Source organism: Bos indicus, chromosome 3, assembly GCF_029378745.1.
Source record: "Bos indicus isolate NIAB-ARS_2022 breed Sahiwal x Tharparkar chromosome 3, NIAB-ARS_B.indTharparkar_mat_pri_1.0, whole genome shotgun sequence".
Taxonomy (NCBI): Eukaryota; Metazoa; Chordata; class Mammalia; order Artiodactyla; family Bovidae; genus Bos; species Bos indicus.
In genome coordinates, this window is record NC_091762.1 from 59,334,072 (window position 1) to 59,356,164 (window position 22,093).

Genomic DNA, 22,093 nt, shown 5'->3' on the forward strand with positions numbered 1-22,093 from the left:
GGCCCTCAAGGTTCTCAGAATGTCGTTAACTGCTCTCTCATTATTATTTTTGTCCCCTGGCTAGCCTGGAAGTTCTTTGAAAGCAGAGAAAGTTTTGTAGATTTATGTAGTCTTCACCATGTCTGGTACATCGCTGGCACAGCGAGTGTTCCTAATGCCCTTGAAAGAGTGAGTAAAATACTGACTGGTTTTCAAAACCTCCTTTCCCACTTAGAGCTTCCCTTACCTGATACTGCTAAACTGAAGGGAAAAGAAGCCTCTTCGCAATACCCTGGAGAAAAATTCCTTCGGGAGCTGGAGATGAGAGTTTGACTCTCCTCTCTCAGAAAAGCAAGTCCCAAGAACACAAAGTCTAGTTCCCCCAGCAAACTGTTACCCTGACGCATCCGTTGCTAAGAGAAAAGAGGCTGGTCCTCTGCTGAGATTGACAAAACGGCCTCACCAATACAATGCCCGCTCCCTCCGGTCTCTTTCAGAGCAGATTTGTGATTGGTTGCTATGGTGATGACGTCACTCAACCTGACCCGAAGGGAGGCCCGCAAGTTTCCCACCAGTAAGGAAGGAGATGTGCAGTTTGAAAGTGTAGAGAGCTGCAACCTGGCCTAACTCCAGGACTGCAAGGCTTGATCCATGCTTCGTCGTACGCAGAGCAGCCGTACCCAAAAGAGAACGGTTCTAGGGTGAGGTCTCTAGCATCAGGGAACGAAGGACGATGTGAAGATTTAGGGCTGCTGCTCTGCCTCCCCAGCTGCGACCTGAGGCCCTCCCTGGAACCTGCCTAGATTTCCGTCTGAAGGAAAAAAATACGGCTCGATCGGGTTTCGCGGTGTCCTGGAACTTTTCACGTTTTACATTTAATTCTTGCCAAAACGACTTTTGTACAGAGTGTGAGCCAAAATGAAAGTATGAATCTCCAGGGGAAGTTGATTAAATCCCTCAGCTACACCAAGATTCATTTTATCTATAATTATGGCTCCAAAGGGATCCATACGGTAAAGTTCATCTGTTACTCGCCCTCCCCTCCTTTAGAAAAATAATTAAAAATGCCTCATTTCTAAGCTGGCGGCATTTAATAAAGTAATTCAGTTGATTTCTGTAATTGGTCTAAATTACTATTTTACACCCAATTAAAACGAAAATATTTGGCAACAGCTTATAGATTCATAACATATCTGAAATTTAGTAACCCTGAACAAGATGACTTTATATGGTGTGTAGGAAGATCATGTACATTCTTTCAAATATCTGAAGAATTTATGTTTTTCAAAATGCAAAAATGCAAATAAATTTTACTAAATCAGTCATTAAAAAACAAAACTAGGAGGAAGTCTTATTATTGTGACTTTGAGAAAACCTTTTCCCAGGCTCTTCCACTTTCTCACACTGAAAGGTTCTCCCCTGGACTCAGTCCTGAAAAATCTTCTTTTCCTACTCTTTGCACTCTCCTGGTGGCATCATAACCATGCTGCTTAGCTTCAACCATCCCTCCAAATGCATCAGTGACTTCCATTTTTATACTCTCAGCCTAAAACATCTCTTAAATTCCAGACCTGAATTTCCACTACCTCTTGGATATTTTCAAGTATATCTAGCTCAGTTCATGGTGTTTAATGGTTGCTAAATAAAGATAATGAATAATTACTGTGCCAGAGGCATCACATTTTAGCAGAAGCAAAAAATCAATCATTATCTTTCATGTCTTTCAGATATCTTCAGAAACTTCTTTTTTACTTCTTTACTGTCCATTAGTTTGCAAAGCAAGAAATCTGAGTCACCCCTGACTCCTACCTCCCACAGTCAATATCACTAAATCCTGTCATTTTCCTTTTCTAAATTATCTCTCAAATAATCTATCTCTTCTTAGCCATCTTCACTGCCTCTGACTTATTTTAGGTGGTAATAATAGTCTGTTGACTTGTTCTGTCTCTTGCTCTCTAATTTATCTGCCACAGTGCCACAGAGTGTTCTGAAACATAAATTCAATCCTGTTAGCACACTGCTTACATATTCTCAATCTGGCATTTGAAACCCTGTACAAATAAGGTTCTGAAGGATACCTTAAAGATATCCAGAGGATAATGAGTTATGTTTTTAACCTCACTTTCTGCCTCTCACCTTAATTCAATCCACATTTTAGTGGTTTTTTCAGTTGAACCCCTTTATGAGCTGAGAGGCATGGAACCATAAAGGTTGGGGCTTGGTAACAGACTGATATTTAGAGGGGTTACAGCTTGAAATGGACTTCTGCAACTGAGAGATGTTTGTTTCATACAAAGAATTCATGAGGTTTTAGCATTCTGCTCCACAACGTGTTCATGCTTGCCTTTGTTTTTTAATATGCCTAAAATCCTTATTCATTTATATTTCAATAAACTGGGGAAACTGTCCAAAATCACTATTAACTAAAATGGACATAACATTGAAAAAACTCAAAAAAGCCCTGGGCAGCTGTGACATGCTCACCCTGGGGGTTTCCACAGCTCCTGGCATACCACTGCCCAGGCCTGGGAGTCTGTGTGTCCCAGGATGAGAGGCGGAGCTCTGGTTATGCAGAGCCCTGGACTGCTCCCTAAATATGCCTTGCCCTTTAATAACTGTGCATCCACTTCTACCTCTACTCAACCTCTAATGCCTCCCTTCATCTGCATTATTCAGTAAAGTATTTTTCAAGACCAACTTAAATACCATATTCCCGGAAAGACACCCAGACACCCAACAGAATTAGTCACTGCTTCTTCTGTTTTTTGTTTATAGCAACTATTACATTGTGTGGCAATGGCTTGTTTGTATGGCTATCTCCCCCGTTAGACTTTAGGGCTGGGATAGTGTCTTATTCCATTATATTGCTGTTGTTTAGCACAATACCTGACATGGGTATTTAATATATGTTGAATCATTTAATTGATTAACTCTTCTTGAGACCAAATCTAGATAAAGCTCTCTAACAAAAGTTTCTTTGTATTCTTCCAAAGAGTTTTCTTTTCTTAAAAAAATTCATACTTCATTACAGCCAGATTTAAGGAAGTAAATATTATAACCTTGTGATTTGGATGACACATCAAGCTTTTGTGTCATCTTTACAGACATCCCAAAGGGATGCCCATTTGGAGGAATGAGCCATAGATCCCAATACCAAGAAGGCTAGAAATCAAATGGAAAATGTTTAGTAATTTCTTCATGTTACAAATTCAAATTATAAATGAATGTTCTTTCATGGATGTGGTCCCCATGGTGGCTAGTGAACACTTCTATGCTCTCCCAGGGGATGCTGAGTGAAATCTTCCGGCAATTTGAAGATAATTAAAAATTAGTTTAGTTTTATTAGTTGCTTCCCTGGTGGCTCAGATGGTAAAGAAGCTGCCTGCAATGCAGAAGACCCAGATTCGATCTTTGAGTTGGGGAAGATCACTTAGAGAAGGAAATGGCAACCCACTCCAGTATTCTTGCCTGGAGAATCCCATGGACAGAGGAGTCTGGAGGGCTACAGTCCATGGAATCATAAAGAGTCAGACATGACTGAGCGACTAAACTTATTAGTTGAGTGACAATGTAATGAGTCAAGAAGCTGTTACTAAAAATACTTCTCTGATGGTTTAAGGACATCTTGATAACTTCAGATTGGGTTTACAGAGAGTAATCCCTTGGTGGCTCAAACAGTAAAGAATCTCCCCACAGTGTGGGAGACCCAGGTTCAATCCCTGGGTAGGGAAGAACCCCTGGAGAAGGGAGTGGCAACTCACTCCAGTATGCTTGCCTGGAAAATGCCATAGACAGAGGAGCCTGGCAGGCTGCAGTCCAGGGAGTCTCAAAGAGTCAGACAGACTAAGTGAATAACACTTTCACTTTCACAAATTAGATATGTTAGATTTTTGCTACTTTAGGACTCCATTTCCTCACCCCTACTCAGAATTTTGTTTAAGAGTTAGTTGAGCAACTAGAGCTTGAATACCCTTAATAGGAGTCATTATGTGTTTTGTTGGGCTTCTGTGGTGGTTCAGATTGTAAAGAATCCACCTGCAATGCAGGAGACCCAGGTTCCATCCCTAGGTCAGGAAAATGCTTTGGAGAGGGGAATGGCTATCCATTCCAGTATTCTGTCTGTCTGCATCAGTATGCATGGGAAAGAGAAAGGGTGGGAGAGAAGGAACTGTCTCTGTTTGAGCCCCAAGTTGCTGGGATTCTGACACGTTTGCACAGTGCTTGGGAAAACTATCATAATCTACTACCTGAGGAACTGAGGAGTATCCCAGAAGAGTACTCAGATTCAGAAATGAGAAAAGACCAAAAAAAATCGGACCTGGGAACAAAGCTTTATCTATTGGGGAGAAGACCAATTGTGGCAATTCTAGGGGGAAAAAATGAACGGAAACTTCTATAAGAAGTGAGAATATGTACAACACTAAAGTGAGATGATAGGCTTTCTTATGACTTCTGCACAGAATGGCTTGAGTCTAATGGTGACTAAAGAGAGCACAACCCTCACTCCCATCAAAACTGTTGGTACTTCCCACAAACGAAGGTGGGGCATATGGACTGTCTGTAGGCTGTGGGCAGCCTGTGTCTCCAGAGGGACCAATGCAGAAGTTGAGGAGGAGAACACAGGGCCATGTGGTAGCAGAGTGGACTTATTTGTGAGTATAGATGAGATTCCACTCTTAACACCATAAACAGTTGGTGAGTGAGAGAGTCCTACAGAGGTGATAGTCCTACAGTATCAACAGGCATCAGGAACCAACTCTACATGTATACTTATTAATGCTATCAAGGTACTTTAAATTCTACTTTTTTAAGTGGATCATTCAAATTGTATAAAGTTAAAAAATTATGTTAGAGCCAAATTTGTCATTTTCTGGATAAATGACCTCAGACAAGCAGTTGAACTCCCTCTAACTCTGTTTTACTTCTGCAAAATCTGGGATAATAATGCTTTCCTCGGAGCCAAGTCACATAAAGAGTGAGAACGCCCACACTGCTGCTGAAAATGGCTTTCTTCAAAAAAGATAACTCTTCACAGTATGAATTGGAAACAGGCAGTCTGTTAGTTCAGGTTTCCACAGGGGACTTCTTACATTCCAGGACAGAGATAAAATTGATTCTTCTCTCAACCAAGTAGCTTCAGATTTGAAACAAAATCAAGTTAATATTTTTGCCATATGAGGGTACAAATCACAAAATTTTTTTAAAAAGGGTAAAGTTCCCATTCCTGAGTTTAGCCAGTTTTCATATTTAAAGTTTGAACAGTTATGTATGTCCCCAGTAAAAACCTATTCAGAAGCAACTAGTTTAGAAAATTGTGTTTAATACATTTTTTTTTCAGTTTAAAGAAACCATATACATGTTTGTTAGCAGAAATCAGTTTTTCCCTATTCCCACTAGATATATAGTAAAAATAAAATTTTAAAGAATATTAGTATAAAGGGATACCAGATTACTACCTTGTCCAGATTACCCACAGATCTTAATTTGTCCCTCCCTCATAGCACTGCCATTAAAAAGGCCAACATGGTGCCTCAAATGTGGTATATGCTCAAAACCACCACAATATTGTAAAGTAATTAACCTCCAATTAAAATTAAATATATATATATATACAATATAAAATTTTAAAAAAATGTGGTATATGCTCAATGGTGATTGTTGAATCAAAATTAATTTGAAACTCTGTTCAGTGTCTGTTCAGACATTGCCTCTGCCCTTTGATGACAGTTGAAGGTAGATGTGAATATTCAACTGTCTACTAGACATTTCCATTTGGATGTCTAATACAAGATTATCCAAAGTGTGATCCTCAGATCAGAATCAGTCAGGAAATATTTGTTACCAGTCCAGGAAATATTTGTTAACAATCTACAACTAAAGAAGTACTGAAATCGAAGTTGCTTAAAACCTTTCTAGCATTTTGATAGAGTTACTGGTTTTTATCACATATGAAAAAAATTGGTTTGTACTCTAAATGTCTTTATTCCATTTTCTAGGAATATATTTGTATTGTATTTCACAGAAATATCAGTCTGTGAGAGAAATGGAAACAAAACCAAATCACGTTGCTTCCAACAGATAGTTTGAGAAGCACTTAACTGACATCTCAAACACATGTTCAAAACTGAACTCCTGATTCTCTGCTGAACTGATGAACTACCTGCTCATCCTGCAGTCTTCTTCACCTCAAGTGATGGCCACTCCATCTTTACAGTTATTTAGGCAAAGACCCAGGAATCATCCTCTGAGGCCTTTGCTTCCATCCTTCACCCTTTTGGGATGTATTTTCGACATGGCACTCAGAGGGATGCACTTGTAAAACATAGGTCATATCATACCAGTCATCTGTTCAAAACTCTCCAAAGGCTCTCATTTCACTCTGTGTAAAAGCCTAAGTACAAAGTTCTCACAATGACCTACGAGGTCCAGCTTAATCTGGCCCATTACTAGTCTCATTTCCTACCATTCTTCCCTGTGGCTCACGCCTCTGCAGACACACTGGCCTCCTCGGGGTTACTCGAACACACCAGGCATGGTCCTGCTCTGCACTAGCTGTTCCCTCTGACCGGAACACTTAAACCAGATCTCCTTCACGTTTTTGCCAAAATGCTAACTTCTCAATTAGGCCTGGTGGTGGTTTAGTCGCTAACCCGTGTCCAACTCTTGCGACCCCATGGACTGTAGCCTGCCAGGCTTCTCTGTCCATGAGATTCTCCAGGCAAGAACACTGGAGTGGGTTGCCATTTCCTTCTCCATCAATTGGGCCTACCCCCACCATATTTAAAATGGCAGCTTCTCAATTCTCTTCCCTCCCCATTCTCTGCTTCATTTTTTTCTGACAATATTTATCACCTTCTAAAACACTCTATGGGCTTCCCGGGTGGTGCTAGTAGTAAGGAACCTGCATGTCAATGCAGGAGACAGAGACACAGGTTTGATTCCTGAGTATCAAGAGAAGATAGAGTAGAGAAGATCCCCTGGAGGAGTGCATGGCAACCCACTCCAGTATTCTTGCCTGGAGAATCCAATGGACAGAGGAGCCTGGCAGGCTACAGTCCATAGGGTTGCAAAGAGTCAGACACTACTCAAGTGACCTAGCACACATGCACTCAAGACAGTCTTTAAATTCCTTATTATACTTGTTGCCTCTCTTTGCCACTAAATTATGAATTCTATAACGGCCAAAGATTTTGTCTTTTTTACTATACTGCTGCATCCCCAGTGCCGGAATCTGTTTGTCAGATAGAAGGTGCAGCATACAATGTTCATTAAATGATCTGGAACAACCACTTTGGGGAGTTATTTGGCAGTATCTAGTAAAACTGAAAATGTATATATCCTATAATCCAGCAATTCCACTCCTGGATATTTACCCTAGAGGATTTCTTACACGTGAGGAAATGGTTCATATATGTTCACTGTAAAATTTTTGTAATGGCAAAAGATGGAAACAACCTAAATGTCCATTAGTAGGGAAATGGATCGAATGCTATGGTACAGTTAATAAATTGCCATAAAACTGCTAAAATAAATAAACTTGCATGGATATAACTCAGAGCCAAAATGGTGACGTGAATGTTGAAGACTTATGTACAGAACAATGCCATTATTGACAAAAACATGTACGAGCTACTTCTGTTTGTTATGGGCACATGTATGTGAGAAAAACATTACAAGTGAACTATTGAGATGATTCATACCCATTCATGACAGAAAGTTCCATTCCTGGAGGGATTGTTAATTTTACAATGTTTTATTTCTCATTAGATAAAAAGACTGGAAATGAAATAAAATGTAAAATTTGTTGCATTTGAGGTTGTGAATATTGAGTGAGATTAATGGGTTTTTTTTGTACTTTTCTGTATTTAAATTTTTCATAATTAAAAAAATTATCTTCTAGACTGTAAGATTTTTAAGAGCTGGAACTATGTTTTATTCATATTCCTATCCATAGTACCTAATACTCTTACTAGAATATAGGCGCTTCTCAAGATATACTTGAATATATATGTATTGTATAAATAAACATTTTAATTTTAAAAAGGATAAGGAACTAAGAGGTAAATAAGATGAGTGGTGCAGATACAAAAAGAAAGGTAGGAAATATTTTGGATGGACTATGCATGACCTGGACTTCCCTGGTGGCTCAGCTGGTAAAGAATCCACCTAAAAGGCGGGAGACCTGGGTTGGATCCCTGGGGGTTGGAAAGATCTCCTGGAGAAGGGGATGGCTACCAACTCCAGTATTTTGGCCTGGAGAATTCCATGGGCCATATAGTCCATGGGGTTGTAAAGAGTCAGACGTGACTGAGCAACTTCCACTTCACTATGTGTGACTTAATACTCATGCTTCCTAAGGCTCTCAGCTGACCTAGGTTACTCTGAAACAGACAGGATTTTTGAGAAGAAGATAAAGTTGTGAAAAAAGCTCTTTTCCATGGGTCAGTTACCAAGAAGGCTATAAGGGATTCACTGGTTATTGCAGTAGTGTTTCCAAATTCCCAAAAGAAATCAATCTTTGAGATTCAGACACAACAACAGCAAAAAAACAACTCCTGAAATAATGACCTATTTTATATTTTTCATAACCCTTTTTCACATGTTTTTAAAATATAATGGTAACCATGTTAATAAGCAACTATTTTACTGTGATAGGGTTATATTAAGAGTTTCAGAGATTTCCTTCTGTTTTTTAAAAAAATAATAAAAGTGTCATTTATTATTATGATGAACCAATATATTGGACAAGATGGTATATTTCAACTATACACTACCTGTTATAGATATTTCATAATAAAATCATTAAAAGAGGTAAGCATTAATGCAAAATAAATTCTAAATAATAATTTTTATAGATAAAAAGTAAAAAATTAATATTTAAAAATTTATTCTTCAAATGAGAACTTAAAACACATAAACATTAATTGCCTTATCCAATAGATTTGATATTTGTTTTGCGACAAATGTTCCAGGTGAGAGAAAATTCCTCTTACTCTGTTTGATGTTGGTTCAGAGGTTAAAAGTGCTTCCAAAAGTATTATCAGATTGGGCATTAGAGTATCTGTTGCTTTTTATAAGTTCAATTACTTTTTTCACTATGAAAATATGTGGTCTGTTTTACAAAGAACTGTATCTTTTAGTGAATATTCAAACTCTGAAAAATGCAGCAAACATGATTAGATAATATTCAAACCATCTAACACTGGGATTTCCTAGCAAGAGCAATAGTATTACATATAAATATGTTGAAATCACCAATTTATGAAGTTATTTTGCTTGCAAAACGTTATTTCTTGAAATACCATCCACTGGATTAGCACATTTTTGTATTCTATATATATATAAATTATTAATTATATACATATATATTAAACATTAATTATATAATATATATAAAGCATATTACTATTTATGTTATTTGTAAGAAGTACTCAACAGCAAAGCCAGGAATACAGTTTAAAATATGACAAGTTACAAGCAAGACAGACTTCTTAGATATTAACCTTTCTAATATGCTCCTGACATGCTTCCAGAAATGTTTACCTTAATTTTTGACTCTGTATGTAAATATTTCGGAGAAGGCAATGGCACCCCACTCCAGTACTCTTGCTTGGAAAATCCCATGGACGGAGGAGCCTGTTAGGCTGCAATCCATGGGGTCGCTAAGAGTCGGACACGACTGAGTGACTTCACTTTCACTTTTCACTTTCATGCATTGGAGAAGGAAATGGCAACCCACTCCAGTGTTCTTGCCTGGAGAATCCCAGGGACAGGGGAGCCTGGTGGGCTGCCGTCTATGGGGTCGCACAGAGTCGGACATGACTGAAGTGACTTAGCATAACATAGCATAGCATGTAAATATTTCCTGTCTTCCTTTAGACTTGACGTCAGTACTGTTCCTGCTGGCTCGGCAGTAAAGAAGGAGCCTGTCAATGCAAGAGACGAAGGTTCGATCCCTGGGTCGAGAAGAACCCCTGAAGGAAATGGCAAATGCGCCAATATTCTTGCCTGGGAAATCCCACCAGCAGAGGAGCCTGGAGGGCTACAGTTCACGTGATCGCAAGAGTCAGACACGTCTTAAGAAACTAAACCACCACCATCAGTATATATTGTATTGTATATATTGCTCTGAACCAATAATATCACTATGTTGATTGCAAAAGCTTAATTTTCCCCTTTACATTGTTTTAGCACCTTTGTTAAAAATCAGTTGACTGTATGCGTAGGAAATATAGATAATCGATAGTCTGTTGCATTCTGTTTTACTTTTGTGTGTCTTTTTTCATAAATTCCAAACTGTCATGCTTATAGAGCTTTATAATAACTTTTGAAATCAGGTAAGGCAAGTCTTTAAATTTTGCCCTTATTTTAATATAGTGCTTTGGCTCTTCTAGATTCTTTGTATTTCCATTGAATTGGGATGACCCAGAGGGACTGGGGAGGGAAGTGGGTGGGGGTTTCAGGATGGGGAACATATGTACACTCATGGCAGATTCAAGTCAATGTATGGCAAAACCAATACAATATTGTAAAGTAAAATTAATTAATTAATTAAAAAAAAGAAAAAATAAGAAATAGCCTGTCAGTTTGTATAAAATTTTGATTGAGATTGGACTGAATCTATCAATGAACTTGGTGAGAACTGACATCTTAATAATACTGAGTCTTGCAATCTATGAACATAGTTGAGTTTTTCACTAATTTAGATTTTTCAAAAATAAAAATTTAAAAAGGATTAATATTTGCAAGTGTATAAAATAGGCCAGGCACAGTAATGGGTGCTTTGTATGCATCCAATTAATTAAAATTCCTTATTCCTTTTAGTCAAATTATATGTGGAAGAAAATGGGAAGGTGGAGAGCTTAAGCAATTCCCTGAGGCCAGGCAGTAGGTGGCTTAGAAGGGAATTTGGGCCCCTAGGTGCCTGACATCATGGGCTTCCCTGGTGGCTCAGTCGGTAAAGAATGTGCCTGCAGTGTAGGGCACCCCAGGGTAAGCCGAGTGTGGAGAAAAAGAGAATGAGCCCAGCAGTCAGGCAGAGAAAAGGAAATTTATTAAAGAGAATGAAAGGGAGAATGGCCCTTGAGAACGACCAGCAGCCCACCGTTCTGGTGGATCCCTCTTATACCCCGTAGATGGGAAGTCAGGTCCCCTGAAGTGGGATGGTTAGTTTAGCCTGCAACTGGAGTCTGGCCATCATGTAGTCTTGAGAGAGCCTCAGGTGTCCCATGGCAGGGCGGTCGCATAATGTCGAGAAAGTAAGTGCCAGCAGCAAAAACAGGATGTCACTTAAGCAATGTGGTCAGTTTCATGGGTCACTGTGACTATCTTTTGTTTTCGAGGTCAGCACAATGAGCCATTTTAACAACGGGCCCCCATGCAGATCCCATCACCAGGTTTGATCCTTTTGGTGGGAAGATCCCCTGGAGAAGGGAATGGCTACCCAGTCCAGTGTTCTTGCCTGGAGAATTCCATGGACAGGGGACCCTGGCAGGCTACAGTCCATGGGGTCGAAGAGAGTCAGACATGACTTACTAACTTATTTCACCTGCCTGACTCCAAAGCCTGGCTTTTTCTATTCACCAGCCTACTTAATTCAGCTCTAACTAGGACTAGCACTTAGGCCTGCAAAACCCTCTAAAGTTCAGATTGTTCCTGAACAATCAAGCATTTCAAACTCCCACCATCACTGTTATGGTGGAGAAAGTGCAAAATGTGGAGGCATAGGGGCATAAAAGATTAAATTACGTTTTCCAAATTGCACTTGAGATTGAATGTGCCAATTAGACCCCTGTGACTACCTTGTTCACAGCACTTGGAATTCGAGTTCACGAACCTCATAAAATTCTTGTACCCCATTGCAAGAAAAGATATTCCCATTTATAAACTACCTATGCAAATTATTCTGGTTTAGGATTTGGAAAAGTTTTTGTAAAATATCTAAAAGCTCTTGATATGATTTGAGGAACGACCGGTTATGGAAATTCAGTGACCTTTACAAACTAGCTCAAAGCCAAAAAAAGAAAGAAATCAATGAAAACAAATCCAAATTGGTATCATTAAAAGTAATCTAAGTTCCTGATTCATTATTCCTGATGAGTTTAATTTAAAAAAAGAATTCATGAAGAAAAAGGTTATGGTTGGAGATCTATTCTCAAAAAAATTGTCAATGACAGATTAAAGTGTCCATCCAGTTAGGGACCACTGCGATGGGATTTTACAGTGGAGGAAGAAATGGAACTCAACTCCTAATACAGCATGGCAAGTGGAAATATGCAGGGTAGGGGGTCAGTGGATGGAAAATTACTAAGAGAAAACAGGGCTAAGGGGAGTTCTGGCGAAATTAACCCAGCAGGATTCTTGTGAAAAAGAGCCAGGATGATCAGACATCACCTGGGGAATGGTGGAAGATGTGGAACCGGATCATATATTGAGGATTATCAGATACTGGGGTGGAGGGGGGTGTTGCTAGTTAAACTGACTTAGTAAAGTTCTTGCTAAAACTGGATTTTAGAAGGAAGTGCACAGATGAGCCTAGGAGAAGGTTTCAGGAACCTGACTGAAGTCTGGCCAAGCAAAGACTCTTTACTTCAAGTATTTCCAGTCACATTTCTTTTAAGAGCTTTTCAGGGCTCTTTCAGACTCGACATCCAGTTTAGAAGCGCCTAGTCAACATCCACTAATTTTATAGCAATTCCCTCAAACCGAAAGGCCTCGAGAGTGCACAAGGCTCAAGTTTGAAAGATCTTCCCCTTCCCGGTTTCTTTTGTCTACAAAAATTAGAATAGAAGGCGGCTAGAGAGGACTGGATACTGACATTCCTCCAGGCATTTGACATCCTGCCTGGCTCTTTTACGCACCCACCCTTCCCCGCAGCCCCACGTAGAGAGAGCAAGCCAGGAGCCCACGCCCTCGCACCCGGGCAGCGCAACTCTGGAGCAAAGTGAGAAACCCGAGGAGGGCGGAGAGGATCGTTTACGCAGACAAGGAGGGGCGCGAAGGGAGTGAGGCGCTCCGAGCCCCGGTCGGCCCCAGGCTAGTTCAGAGGCCTCCTACGCCCCAGGTCCAGAAAGACCACTGCAGAAAGGGGCGTGGAAGGGAGCGGAGCTGCGGAGGCGGGTCACGGGTTCACTCGGCCGGCGGAGGGAAAATGCCACCGCCGCTGGGCTCACGTCGAACCCCGGGCTGAGCTGGGCTTTAGAGGCTTCCAGAGTGGGCTGACCTGCCGCGGCCCGGGCCGCGAAGTAGGCCCCCCACCGGCCCTCTTTGGCACCCCGCTTCCCGCGCCGCGGCCGCAGGTGAGCCGAGCCCAGCCGCACCCCGAGGCATCAGGTGTCGTGGGAACGGCGCCCGCGGCGCGAAGGGAGAGCCCTCTGTGTCTCCAGCCATCCGTGATACACGGCGGGAGGGTCGGGTCCGACGGCGGCGCTATGCAGGGGACACAGGAGGGAGCGGGGTGCGAGCTGCAGCGGTTCGGCCCCTCGGCTGCTCTGCAGCCCTCACAAGGTCAGTGGCGCCCCCGCAATTGCAGGGACTCGGGCTGTGGCACACCGCCACCGGGAAGCCGGGCCTCACCCGCGACGCCTGGGTAGGGGGCGGCCTTCCGCGTGGTGCTCGGGGCTCGGTGGCGGTCTGCTGATTGCACAGCCAACTTCTCCGGACTCGGAGTGCTGTTTTATTAGAAGGAAGGGGCAGGATGTGCTTAGGCTCAAAGCCGGCGTCCCCGCGCGGGGAGAAAGCACTCTCTCGGTCTTGAAAGGAGCTCGCGTCCTTGTCATCAACTGCGAGGCTGTTAATATTTACACGTATTCTTCGGCTTTAACTTTCTGCAGTTCACTACAATTAAGCCTGTCCTCGCCCTGAATAAAGAACCTCAGGGTGTTCGTTTGTAGATTGTAAGACCAAACCCAGTATTGCGGATCGACTCTCCTGACCCGCGTGTCCACGGACCCTGCATCCTGCGCGGCGCCCGGGTGGGTGTGCAGGGTTTGGGGCGACTCGGTGTCAGCGGCGAGGGGTTCGGACAGTCTCCGTTTTTAAAGTGCGCCTTCAGACGGGCTTCTGTGACAGTAAAGCGAAGGTCTGCAGCGAGTTCAGCGGTCAGTCCTTGTGCATGGAACATCTTCTTTTCCGTAAGCTTGGTGCGCGATGTGCTGAGTAAGTTAATTGCGCTTGGCTTCTTTTTCACTTTGTTCCTAATGGTTACTGTTACACGGCGTGTGGGTAGTTTTTTTTTATAGTTTAATTTTCCTTGTATTAAAAATAGAAAGGGCTGAATGTGAGCTCAAATCTGTCGTTCACTAACAGAGGCTGTATTATTTAACAGTTCCATTCTTTTGTTACTGTTCATCTGTGAATTTCCATGAACTGGCATGAATCAGCTTCCTTATAAACCCCATAGATACAGTGTCTTTAAATGCTGATGAAAATATTAATATACCCTTTTGAAGAAGGAAATAAAATGTTCTTGAGTGAAAATCCTAAGGGATTATCTTTTTTCTCTCCCTATGTCTTTATCCAGGAGTTACTGTACTCAGACTTTGACAGGCATTTAAACACACACAGCAACCATACTTTACTGAATTCTATCATAATTAGTTCACTTTGAAAGCACTGCATATGCTGTTGTAAATATATGTATGCTCTATTGCCCCAGCAGTATCTTTATTAATCTTTTCATTCATCAAAAATTTAAAAACCTTCCTCATGGATAGTTTTTACAGTCATTATCTACTGTTTGGAGATGGTGGGTTTGCTAACAATATTTGACTCAGAACCAAATGTTGGATTCTAGACTTAGAAAGCACCTAAACAGTGACTTGTTAGGTATTGTATTAGTACACTCTGACTCTTCCCCACATCCCAATCTCTGAGTAGAATTTTCAGTAAAAATATCACACAGAATCAGCCTTTCTCTTCTGTAAAAAAGAACAATACTGTCCATAGTGGTTTGTGGTATTTTATTTTGAAGAAGTTTCCATAATATCAAGATTAGTCTGAGGGACAGTCCAGGATGGGTTCCAGTTTACAAAGTGACTTCTTTATCACTTTGGATAAGCTGACTATGAAGACAGTAAAACCAGGCCTATCCCTTTCAAAGGGACAAAAAAAAGTATGAAGTGCTTTGAAAAGTAAAATGTGCTGTATAAATATAACGGCCCTCAATAAAAAGCTTAATGCAAGTGATGTTGCTGATTGGGATTTGAACTTAAATTGAGATTCTGAGTTCTTTGCAGACCTCCTTTGTAAGTCCCCTGAAGCTCACACTGCCTCTTAAGAACTTTGTTGGCTGTTTAGGAAGCTGCCATGTCTGCTGGGGCTGTAGGGAAAGTAAGGCTAATGGTTTAGTGTCAGACCCTGTGCAAGGGCTTTATTTTCATTTTCTCACTAGAAACACATGAAGGTGTAGATATTCTTATTCCCATTTTGCAGAAGAGAAAACTGAGGCTCAGACAGGCTGAATGACTTGCATAAGGTCACAGAAGTGTCTCAGTGTAGAACCAGGATTAGAAACAAAACAGGATCTTTGTTCTCTACATCACATTTTTTACCTTTAACTCAATGGTTAAAAAAAATTTTTTTTAATCTGATAAACTGTATCTCCCCAGGAAAATTGCCCATATCCATATATATACAAAATTTTGCACATAATTTCAGAGTCCAGCCTGCTTTCTGAAACCTTTCCAGTGCTTTCAGGACACCCTACTCTAACTATGTCTGTTACTGAATGAGGCAAAAACCATATACATACTATATATTGGTACTATAGTCTTCTATTAACAACAGTCCTTTGAACTTGGTAGTTTTCTCTGGGTAAAAATTCATTCAGTGACTGAAATGAAAAGAAAAATGACTTGCTGTGTTCTAATTGATTCTGTAAACACCAAAATGCAGTTTATTTTTTTATAATTGTAATCATATTCTTTTAATTTTTTAATTAATAAAGTTTTATATTATAGTCGACTTAAAATGTTGTGTTAGTTCCCAGTGTATAGCGAATTGATTGTCGTCCATATACATATATCTATTGTTTTTTCAGATTGTTTGCTCATCTACATTATTACAGAATATTGAGTGGAGTTCCCTGTGCTATACAGTAGGTCTTGTTGATTATTTTATATATAGCAGTGTATATATGTTGGGGCTTCCCTGGTAGCTCAGTGGTAAAAGAATCTGCCTGCAATACAGGAGACTTTGGTTTGATTCCTGAGTTGGAGAGATCCCCTGGAGAAGGAAATGGCAACCTACTCCAGTACTCTTGCCTGGAGAATTCCATGGAACGAGGAGCCTGGTGGGCTACAGGCCATAGCGTCGAAAGGATAGAACAAAGTGACTAAGCGGCAGTAGCAGTATGTGTATGTTAATCCCAACTTCCTAGTTTAACTCTTTCTCACCTTTCCCCTTTGGTAACCATAAGTTTGTTTTCTGTGACTGGAAGTCTATTTCTGCTTTGTAAATAAGTTCATTGTATGACTTTTTTTTTTTTTAGATTCCACATATAAATAATATCACATGATATTTGTCTTTCTCTGATGTCATTTATTTAGCATGATCATCTGTGGATCCATCCATGTTGCTGCAAATGGAATAATTTCTCTTTTATGACTAATGTTCCGTATATGTATTAATACCACATCTTCTTTGCCTGTTCACATGTTGATGGATGTTTAGCTTGCTTTTATGTCTTGGGGATTGTAAACAGCACTGCAGTGAACCTTGGGGTACATGTATCCATTCTAACCATGTTTTTCTCCAGGTATATGCCCAGTACTTGGATTTCTGGATCATATGGTAGCTCTGTTTTTAGTTTTTTAAGGTACCTCCATACTGTTCTCCATAGTGACTGTGCCAAATTACATTCCCTTCAGTAGTGCAGGAGGGGTCTTTCTCTTCACACCCAGCATTTATGTTTGTAGATTTTTTGATGATGGCCATTCTGACTGGTGTGAGGTAATATCTTCATTGTAGTTTTTTTTTTAATTGGAGGATAATTGCTTTACAATGTTGTGTTGGTTTCTGCTGTACAACAACATGAATCAGTCATAAGTATACATATATCCCCTCTCTCTTGAGCTGCCCTCCCACCCCCCCCCACAATCCCACCCCTCTAGATAGTCAGATGGCCCTGGGCTGAGCTCCTTGTGTTATATAGCATCTTCCCACTAGCTATGCATTTTACACATTATAATGTGTATATTTCAACGCTACTTTCTCAGCTCATCCCACCCTCTCTTTACCCCACTCTATCCACAAGTCTGCTCTGTATGTCTGCATCTTTATTTCTGCCCTGCAAATAGGTTCATCAGTACCATTTTTCTGGATTCCATATATATGCATTAATATGCAATATTTGTTTTCTCTTTCTGACTTATTTCACTCTGTATAACAGGCTCTAGGTTTTGTCTATTCTCAGTTCAACTGACTCAAATCTGTTCCTTTTTATGGCTGAGTAATATTCCATTGTGTATTTGTACCACTTCTTTATCCTCCATCTGTTAGTGGACATCTAGATTGCTTCCATGTCTTGGCTGTTATAAATGCAATGAACATTGGGGTACATGTGTTTTTTGAATTACGGTTTTTTTAAGGGTATATGCCCATTAGTGGGCTTCCCTGGTGACTCAGTGGTAAAGAACCCTCCCTCCAATGCAGGAGATGCTGGTTCTATCCCTAAGTTGGGAACATCCCTTGGAGAAGGAAATGACAACTCACTCCAGTATTTTTGTCTGGAAAATCCCACGGACAGAGGAGCCTGGTGGGCTGCAGTCCTCAGGGTTGCAAAAGAGTTGGACACAACTTAGTGACTAAAAAACAACATGTTGGGGTTGCTGGGTCACATGGTAGTTTTATTCCTAGTTTTTTAAGGCGCCTCTGTACTGTTCTCCATAGTGGCTGTATCAGTTTACATTCCCATCAACAAACAGTATAGGAGGGTTCACTTTTCTCCACATACACCATTTATTGTTCGTAGATTTTTTGATGGTGGCCATTCTGACTGATGTGAGGTGATACTTCGTTGTAGTTTTGCTTTGCATTTCTCTAATAATTAATGATGTTGAGCTTCTTTTCACATGCCTCTTGATCATCTACAAGTCTTTGGAGAAATGTCTATTTAGGTCTTTGGCCCATTTTTGATTGGGGTTGTTTGATTTTTTATATTGAGCCACATGAGCTGCTTATAAATTTTGGAGACTAATCCCTTGTCAGTCACATCATTTGCAAATATTTTCTCCTATATATTTTTAATATTTGTCCGTGGGTTGTCTTTTCATTTTGTTTGTGGTTTACTTTGCTGTGCAAAAGCTTTTGAGTTTAATTAGGTCTCATATGTTTATTTTCATTTTTATTTCCGTTACTCTCAGAGACAGACCAAAAAAGATACTGTGGTGATTTATGTCAAAGAGTATTCTGCCTATGTTTTCCTCTAAGAGTTTAATAGTATCCAATCTTACTTTTCGGAGAAGGCAGTGGCACCCGACTCCAGTACTCTTGCCTGGAGTACTCTTGGCTGGAGAATCCCAGGATCGGGGAGCCTGGTGGGCTGCCGTCTATGGAGTCGTGCTGAGTCGGACACGACTCAAGTGACTTAGCAGCAGCAGCAGTCTTATCTTTAGGTCTTCAATCCATTTACAGTTAATTTTTGTATATCGTGTTAGAGAATGTTCTAATTTCATTCTTTTACAGGTAGCTATTCAGTTTTCCCAGCACCGCTTATTAAAGAGACTGTCTTTTCTCCATTGTATATTCTTGCCTCCTTGTGGTAGATTAATTGACCATAGGGTTTACTTCTCGGCTTTCTGTCCTGTTCCTTGATCTTCGAAGGTGCAGTTTAAAACAATGGCGCATATTTGAAAGCAGATCTTTTCTTTGGACTCCATCAACCATCCTGCAAAAACAAAGAACATAGATGTTGCCTTTATTTACAGTTTTGTTTTTTGTTTTTCCTCCTAGAGATGGCAAATCCTGAGGCTGCTATAAGTAGCTGCAGCTCTCATGAAGAGGAAAATCGCTGCACTTTTAATCAGCATACATCTCCCTCTGAGGAACTTCTATTAGAAGACCAGATGAGACGAAAACTCAAATTTTTTTTCATGAATCCTTGTGAGAAGTTCTGGGCTCGAGGTAGAAAACCCTGGAAACTTGCCATACAAATTCTAAAAATCGCAATGGTGACTATACAGGTAGGCACCTCAGATCATGAGTTTAGCAAAGTCTTCTTTTACTAACAAAGATGACTCTGTGTTTTCTTTTGTTTTTAAATAACTTTTTAACTATATGCCTCATAACAATAAATTAGGAGATACACAATCTTAAATCCTCTCTCTTCCATATTTGTGAAAGAAGACTTTTTTCCCCTAACTTGTTTCTTTTCATCTTTCATTAAATTGTAATTTTACTCACATAGTATAAATAGATTTCAGGAAAAGAAAATTTTAATATTTTGCTTCCAGTCAAGAAGTTTAGCTGAAGGTTTCTGAATCAACTTTGGAAGCTAGCTGTTGCCCAAGTAGAGAATTCATTTTTTTCCTAGTTAGTTGCCTGAAAATTTCTCTCTCTTCATAATTATTTGGATTCTCACATCCCTGTGATCGTGGGAGCCATGAAGTAGAAGAGTGTGGAGCTGATTAAAAGGAGTAACGTAGGTAGTGAAATATGAGACTTCATTTTAGAAGATGTTGAATCTCATTTCCTTGGCTTCTCTTAACATTTTGGGGGGAAATTATGTTTTGTGATTCTTTATATATATTTATAATTTACTCTTGTGAAGGTATGTTCCTGCTAGTGAGAGTAATTATCTCTTGTTTAAAGCAAAAGAGCAAAAATAAAAGCATATTTCAATAGGAAAAATAGGTGATAGGTTTATTTTTTCTTTTTTTAAAATTATTATTATTATTTTTTACTTTATATTTTTTATTAATTTGGTGAAAAATGCATATGTAAATAAATGACTGGATTAAGGAGAATTTTTTAACTCTGAAATCACGCATTTTAGCTGATTATTGAGCACAAGTTCTTCTCGATTGTTAGAAGCTGACAATCATATGAAGTTGGTGAAATTCTTTTATTTATTTATTTTTTAACTGGAGGATAATTGCTTTACAATTTTGTGGTGGTTTCTTCCATACAGCAATGCAGATGAACCGTAATTATATACTCTCCCTCTTAAACCTCCCTCCCCTCTCTTCCCTCTAGGTCATCAGAGTGCCAGACCGAACTCCCTGTGTTGTATACTTCTCACCAGCTATCTGTTTTACACATGATAGTGTATATATGTTGATGTTACTTTCTCCATTCATTGAAGTTGATGAGATTCTTGCCTAAGTTTCTTTCTGATGCTAGATGTTGTGTAAAGGAAACTGACATTTGAGTGATTTCTTGTTCCAAGACATTATTTTGTTTAATTTCAGCAATACTTCTGTTGGATAAATACTGGACTCCTTCAGTTTACAGAATGAGGAGCTGATATTTATAAAGTTTTTTGAATGCCACATGACGAGTACTGACTAGTACGGCCAGTGGCAGAATTAATACTTTAGAGACACGTGCTCTTTCTAATTATCAACATAAAAATGGTTGTTTGATTCCCAATATACTTGGCAAGTTGGAATTGAAATTCTTAATTTCCAAGTGATAATGTATGTCACAATAGTGAAGGTATTTCTCTATGTTGTTTCCCATAAGTCAGAGGGGAAGCCTGTATCAGTTCAGTTCAGTTGCTCAGTCGTGTCCGCCTCTTTGCGACCCCATGAATCCCAGCACGCCAGGCCTCCCTGTCCATCACCAACTCCCGGAGTTCACTCAAACTCATGTCCATCGAGTCGGTGATGCCATCCAACCATCTCATCCTCTGGCGTCCCCTTCTCCTCCTGCCCCCAATCCCTCCCAGCATCAGAGGCTTTTCCAATGAGTCAACTCTTCGCATGAGGCGGCCAAAGTACTGGAGTTTCAGCTTTAGCATCATTCCTTCCAAAGAACACCCAGGACCGATCTCCTTCAGAATGGACTGGTTGGATCTCCTTGCAGTCCAAGGGACTCTCAAGAGTCTTCCAACAACACAGTTCAAAGGCATCAATTCTTAGGCGCTCAGCTTTCTTTATAGTCCAACTCACATCCATACATGACCACAGGAAAAACCATAGCCTTGACTAGACGGACCTTTGTTGGCAAAGTAATGTCTCTGCTTTTCAATATGCTATCTAGGTTGGTCATAACTTTCCTTCCAAGGAGTAAGCGTCTTTGAATTTCATGGCTGCAATTATCATCTATAGTGATTTTGAAACCCCCCAAAATAAAGTCAGCCACTGTTTCCACTGTTTCCCTATCTATTTGCCATGAAGTGATGGGACCAGATGCCATGATCTTAGTTTTCTGAATGTTGAGCTTTAAGCCAACTTTTTCACTCTCCTCTTTCAGTCTCATCAAGAGACTTTTTAGTTCCTCTTCACTTTCTGCCATAAGGGTGGTGTCATCTGCATATCTGAGGTTATTGATATTTTTCCCGGCAATCTTGATTCCAGCTTGTGCTTCTTCCAGCCCAGCCTTTCTCATGATGTACTCTGCATAGAAGTTAAATAAGCAGGGTGACAATATACAGCCTTGACATACTCCTTTTCCTATTTGGAACCAGTCTGTTGTTCCATGGCCTGCATGGAACTGTTGCTTCCTGGCCTGCATATAGGTTTCTCAAGAGGCAGGTCAGGTGCTCTGGTATTCCCATCTCTTGAAGAATTTTCCACACTTTATTGTGATCCACACAGTCAAAGGCATAGGAATATATGTTAATATACTTAAATTTAGAGATGAGTTGAAAGAATATTTTTATTTTTGGTCTTGTTGTCACAGTTTTGGTAATTAGTCCTAGAAATATAGTTTGATTATAAGACTTAAACTTGTATATTTCTTCTTATATATTTGTTTAAGAAGAGCTTAAACTTATGTATTTCTTCTTCTTATAATTTCTTTTATTGTACACCTGCTTCAAGCCTTCTTGATGTCCTGAAGAATTCATTTTGAGATCTTCTACTTGCCCTTCAAGCTCCTGCACCATCTGACTTCAGTGTTTCTGCTCACATTTTTCCTCACTGTTTCTCTAATTGACTTATGCTAGTGTCCT

The 22,093-nt window shown here is 40.1% G+C and overlaps 2 protein-coding genes across 13 annotated transcripts in view; one reads left to right on the forward strand and one right to left on the reverse strand.

Moving 5' to 3' along the window:
- The window catches only part of DNAI3 (dynein axonemal intermediate chain 3), a 120,689-nt gene extending 111,066 nt beyond the window's left edge, over positions 1 to 9,623 (reverse strand). For 8 of the 9 annotated variants that reach the window (XR_011565826.1, XM_070786196.1, XM_070786193.1 and 5 more), the window contains exon 1: positions 227 to 387. The gene's annotated coding sequence lies outside the window, so the exon portion shown is untranslated. Of the gene's footprint in view, positions 1 to 226; positions 388 to 9,522 lie in introns of those variants that run through there. The other variant, XM_070786191.1, reaches the window with a different exon arrangement.
- A 3,215-nt stretch (positions 9,624 to 12,838) lies between these two features.
- Positions 12,839 to 22,093, forward strand: part of MCOLN3 (mucolipin TRP cation channel 3) — a 35,012-nt gene continuing 25,757 nt past the window's right edge. For 2 of the 4 annotated variants that reach the window (XM_019957180.2, XM_019957183.2), the window contains exons 1-2: positions 13,312 to 13,485; positions 18,931 to 19,160. In XM_019957180.2, the coding sequence (XP_019812739.1) occupies positions 13,410 to 13,485; positions 18,931 to 19,160 (306 nt within the window). In that variant the 5' untranslated portion in view covers positions 13,312 to 13,409. Of the gene's footprint in view, positions 13,278 to 13,311; positions 13,486 to 13,591; positions 14,137 to 18,930; positions 19,161 to 22,093 lie in introns of those variants that run through there. The other 2 variants (XM_070786205.1, XM_019957182.2) reach the window with 2 other exon arrangements.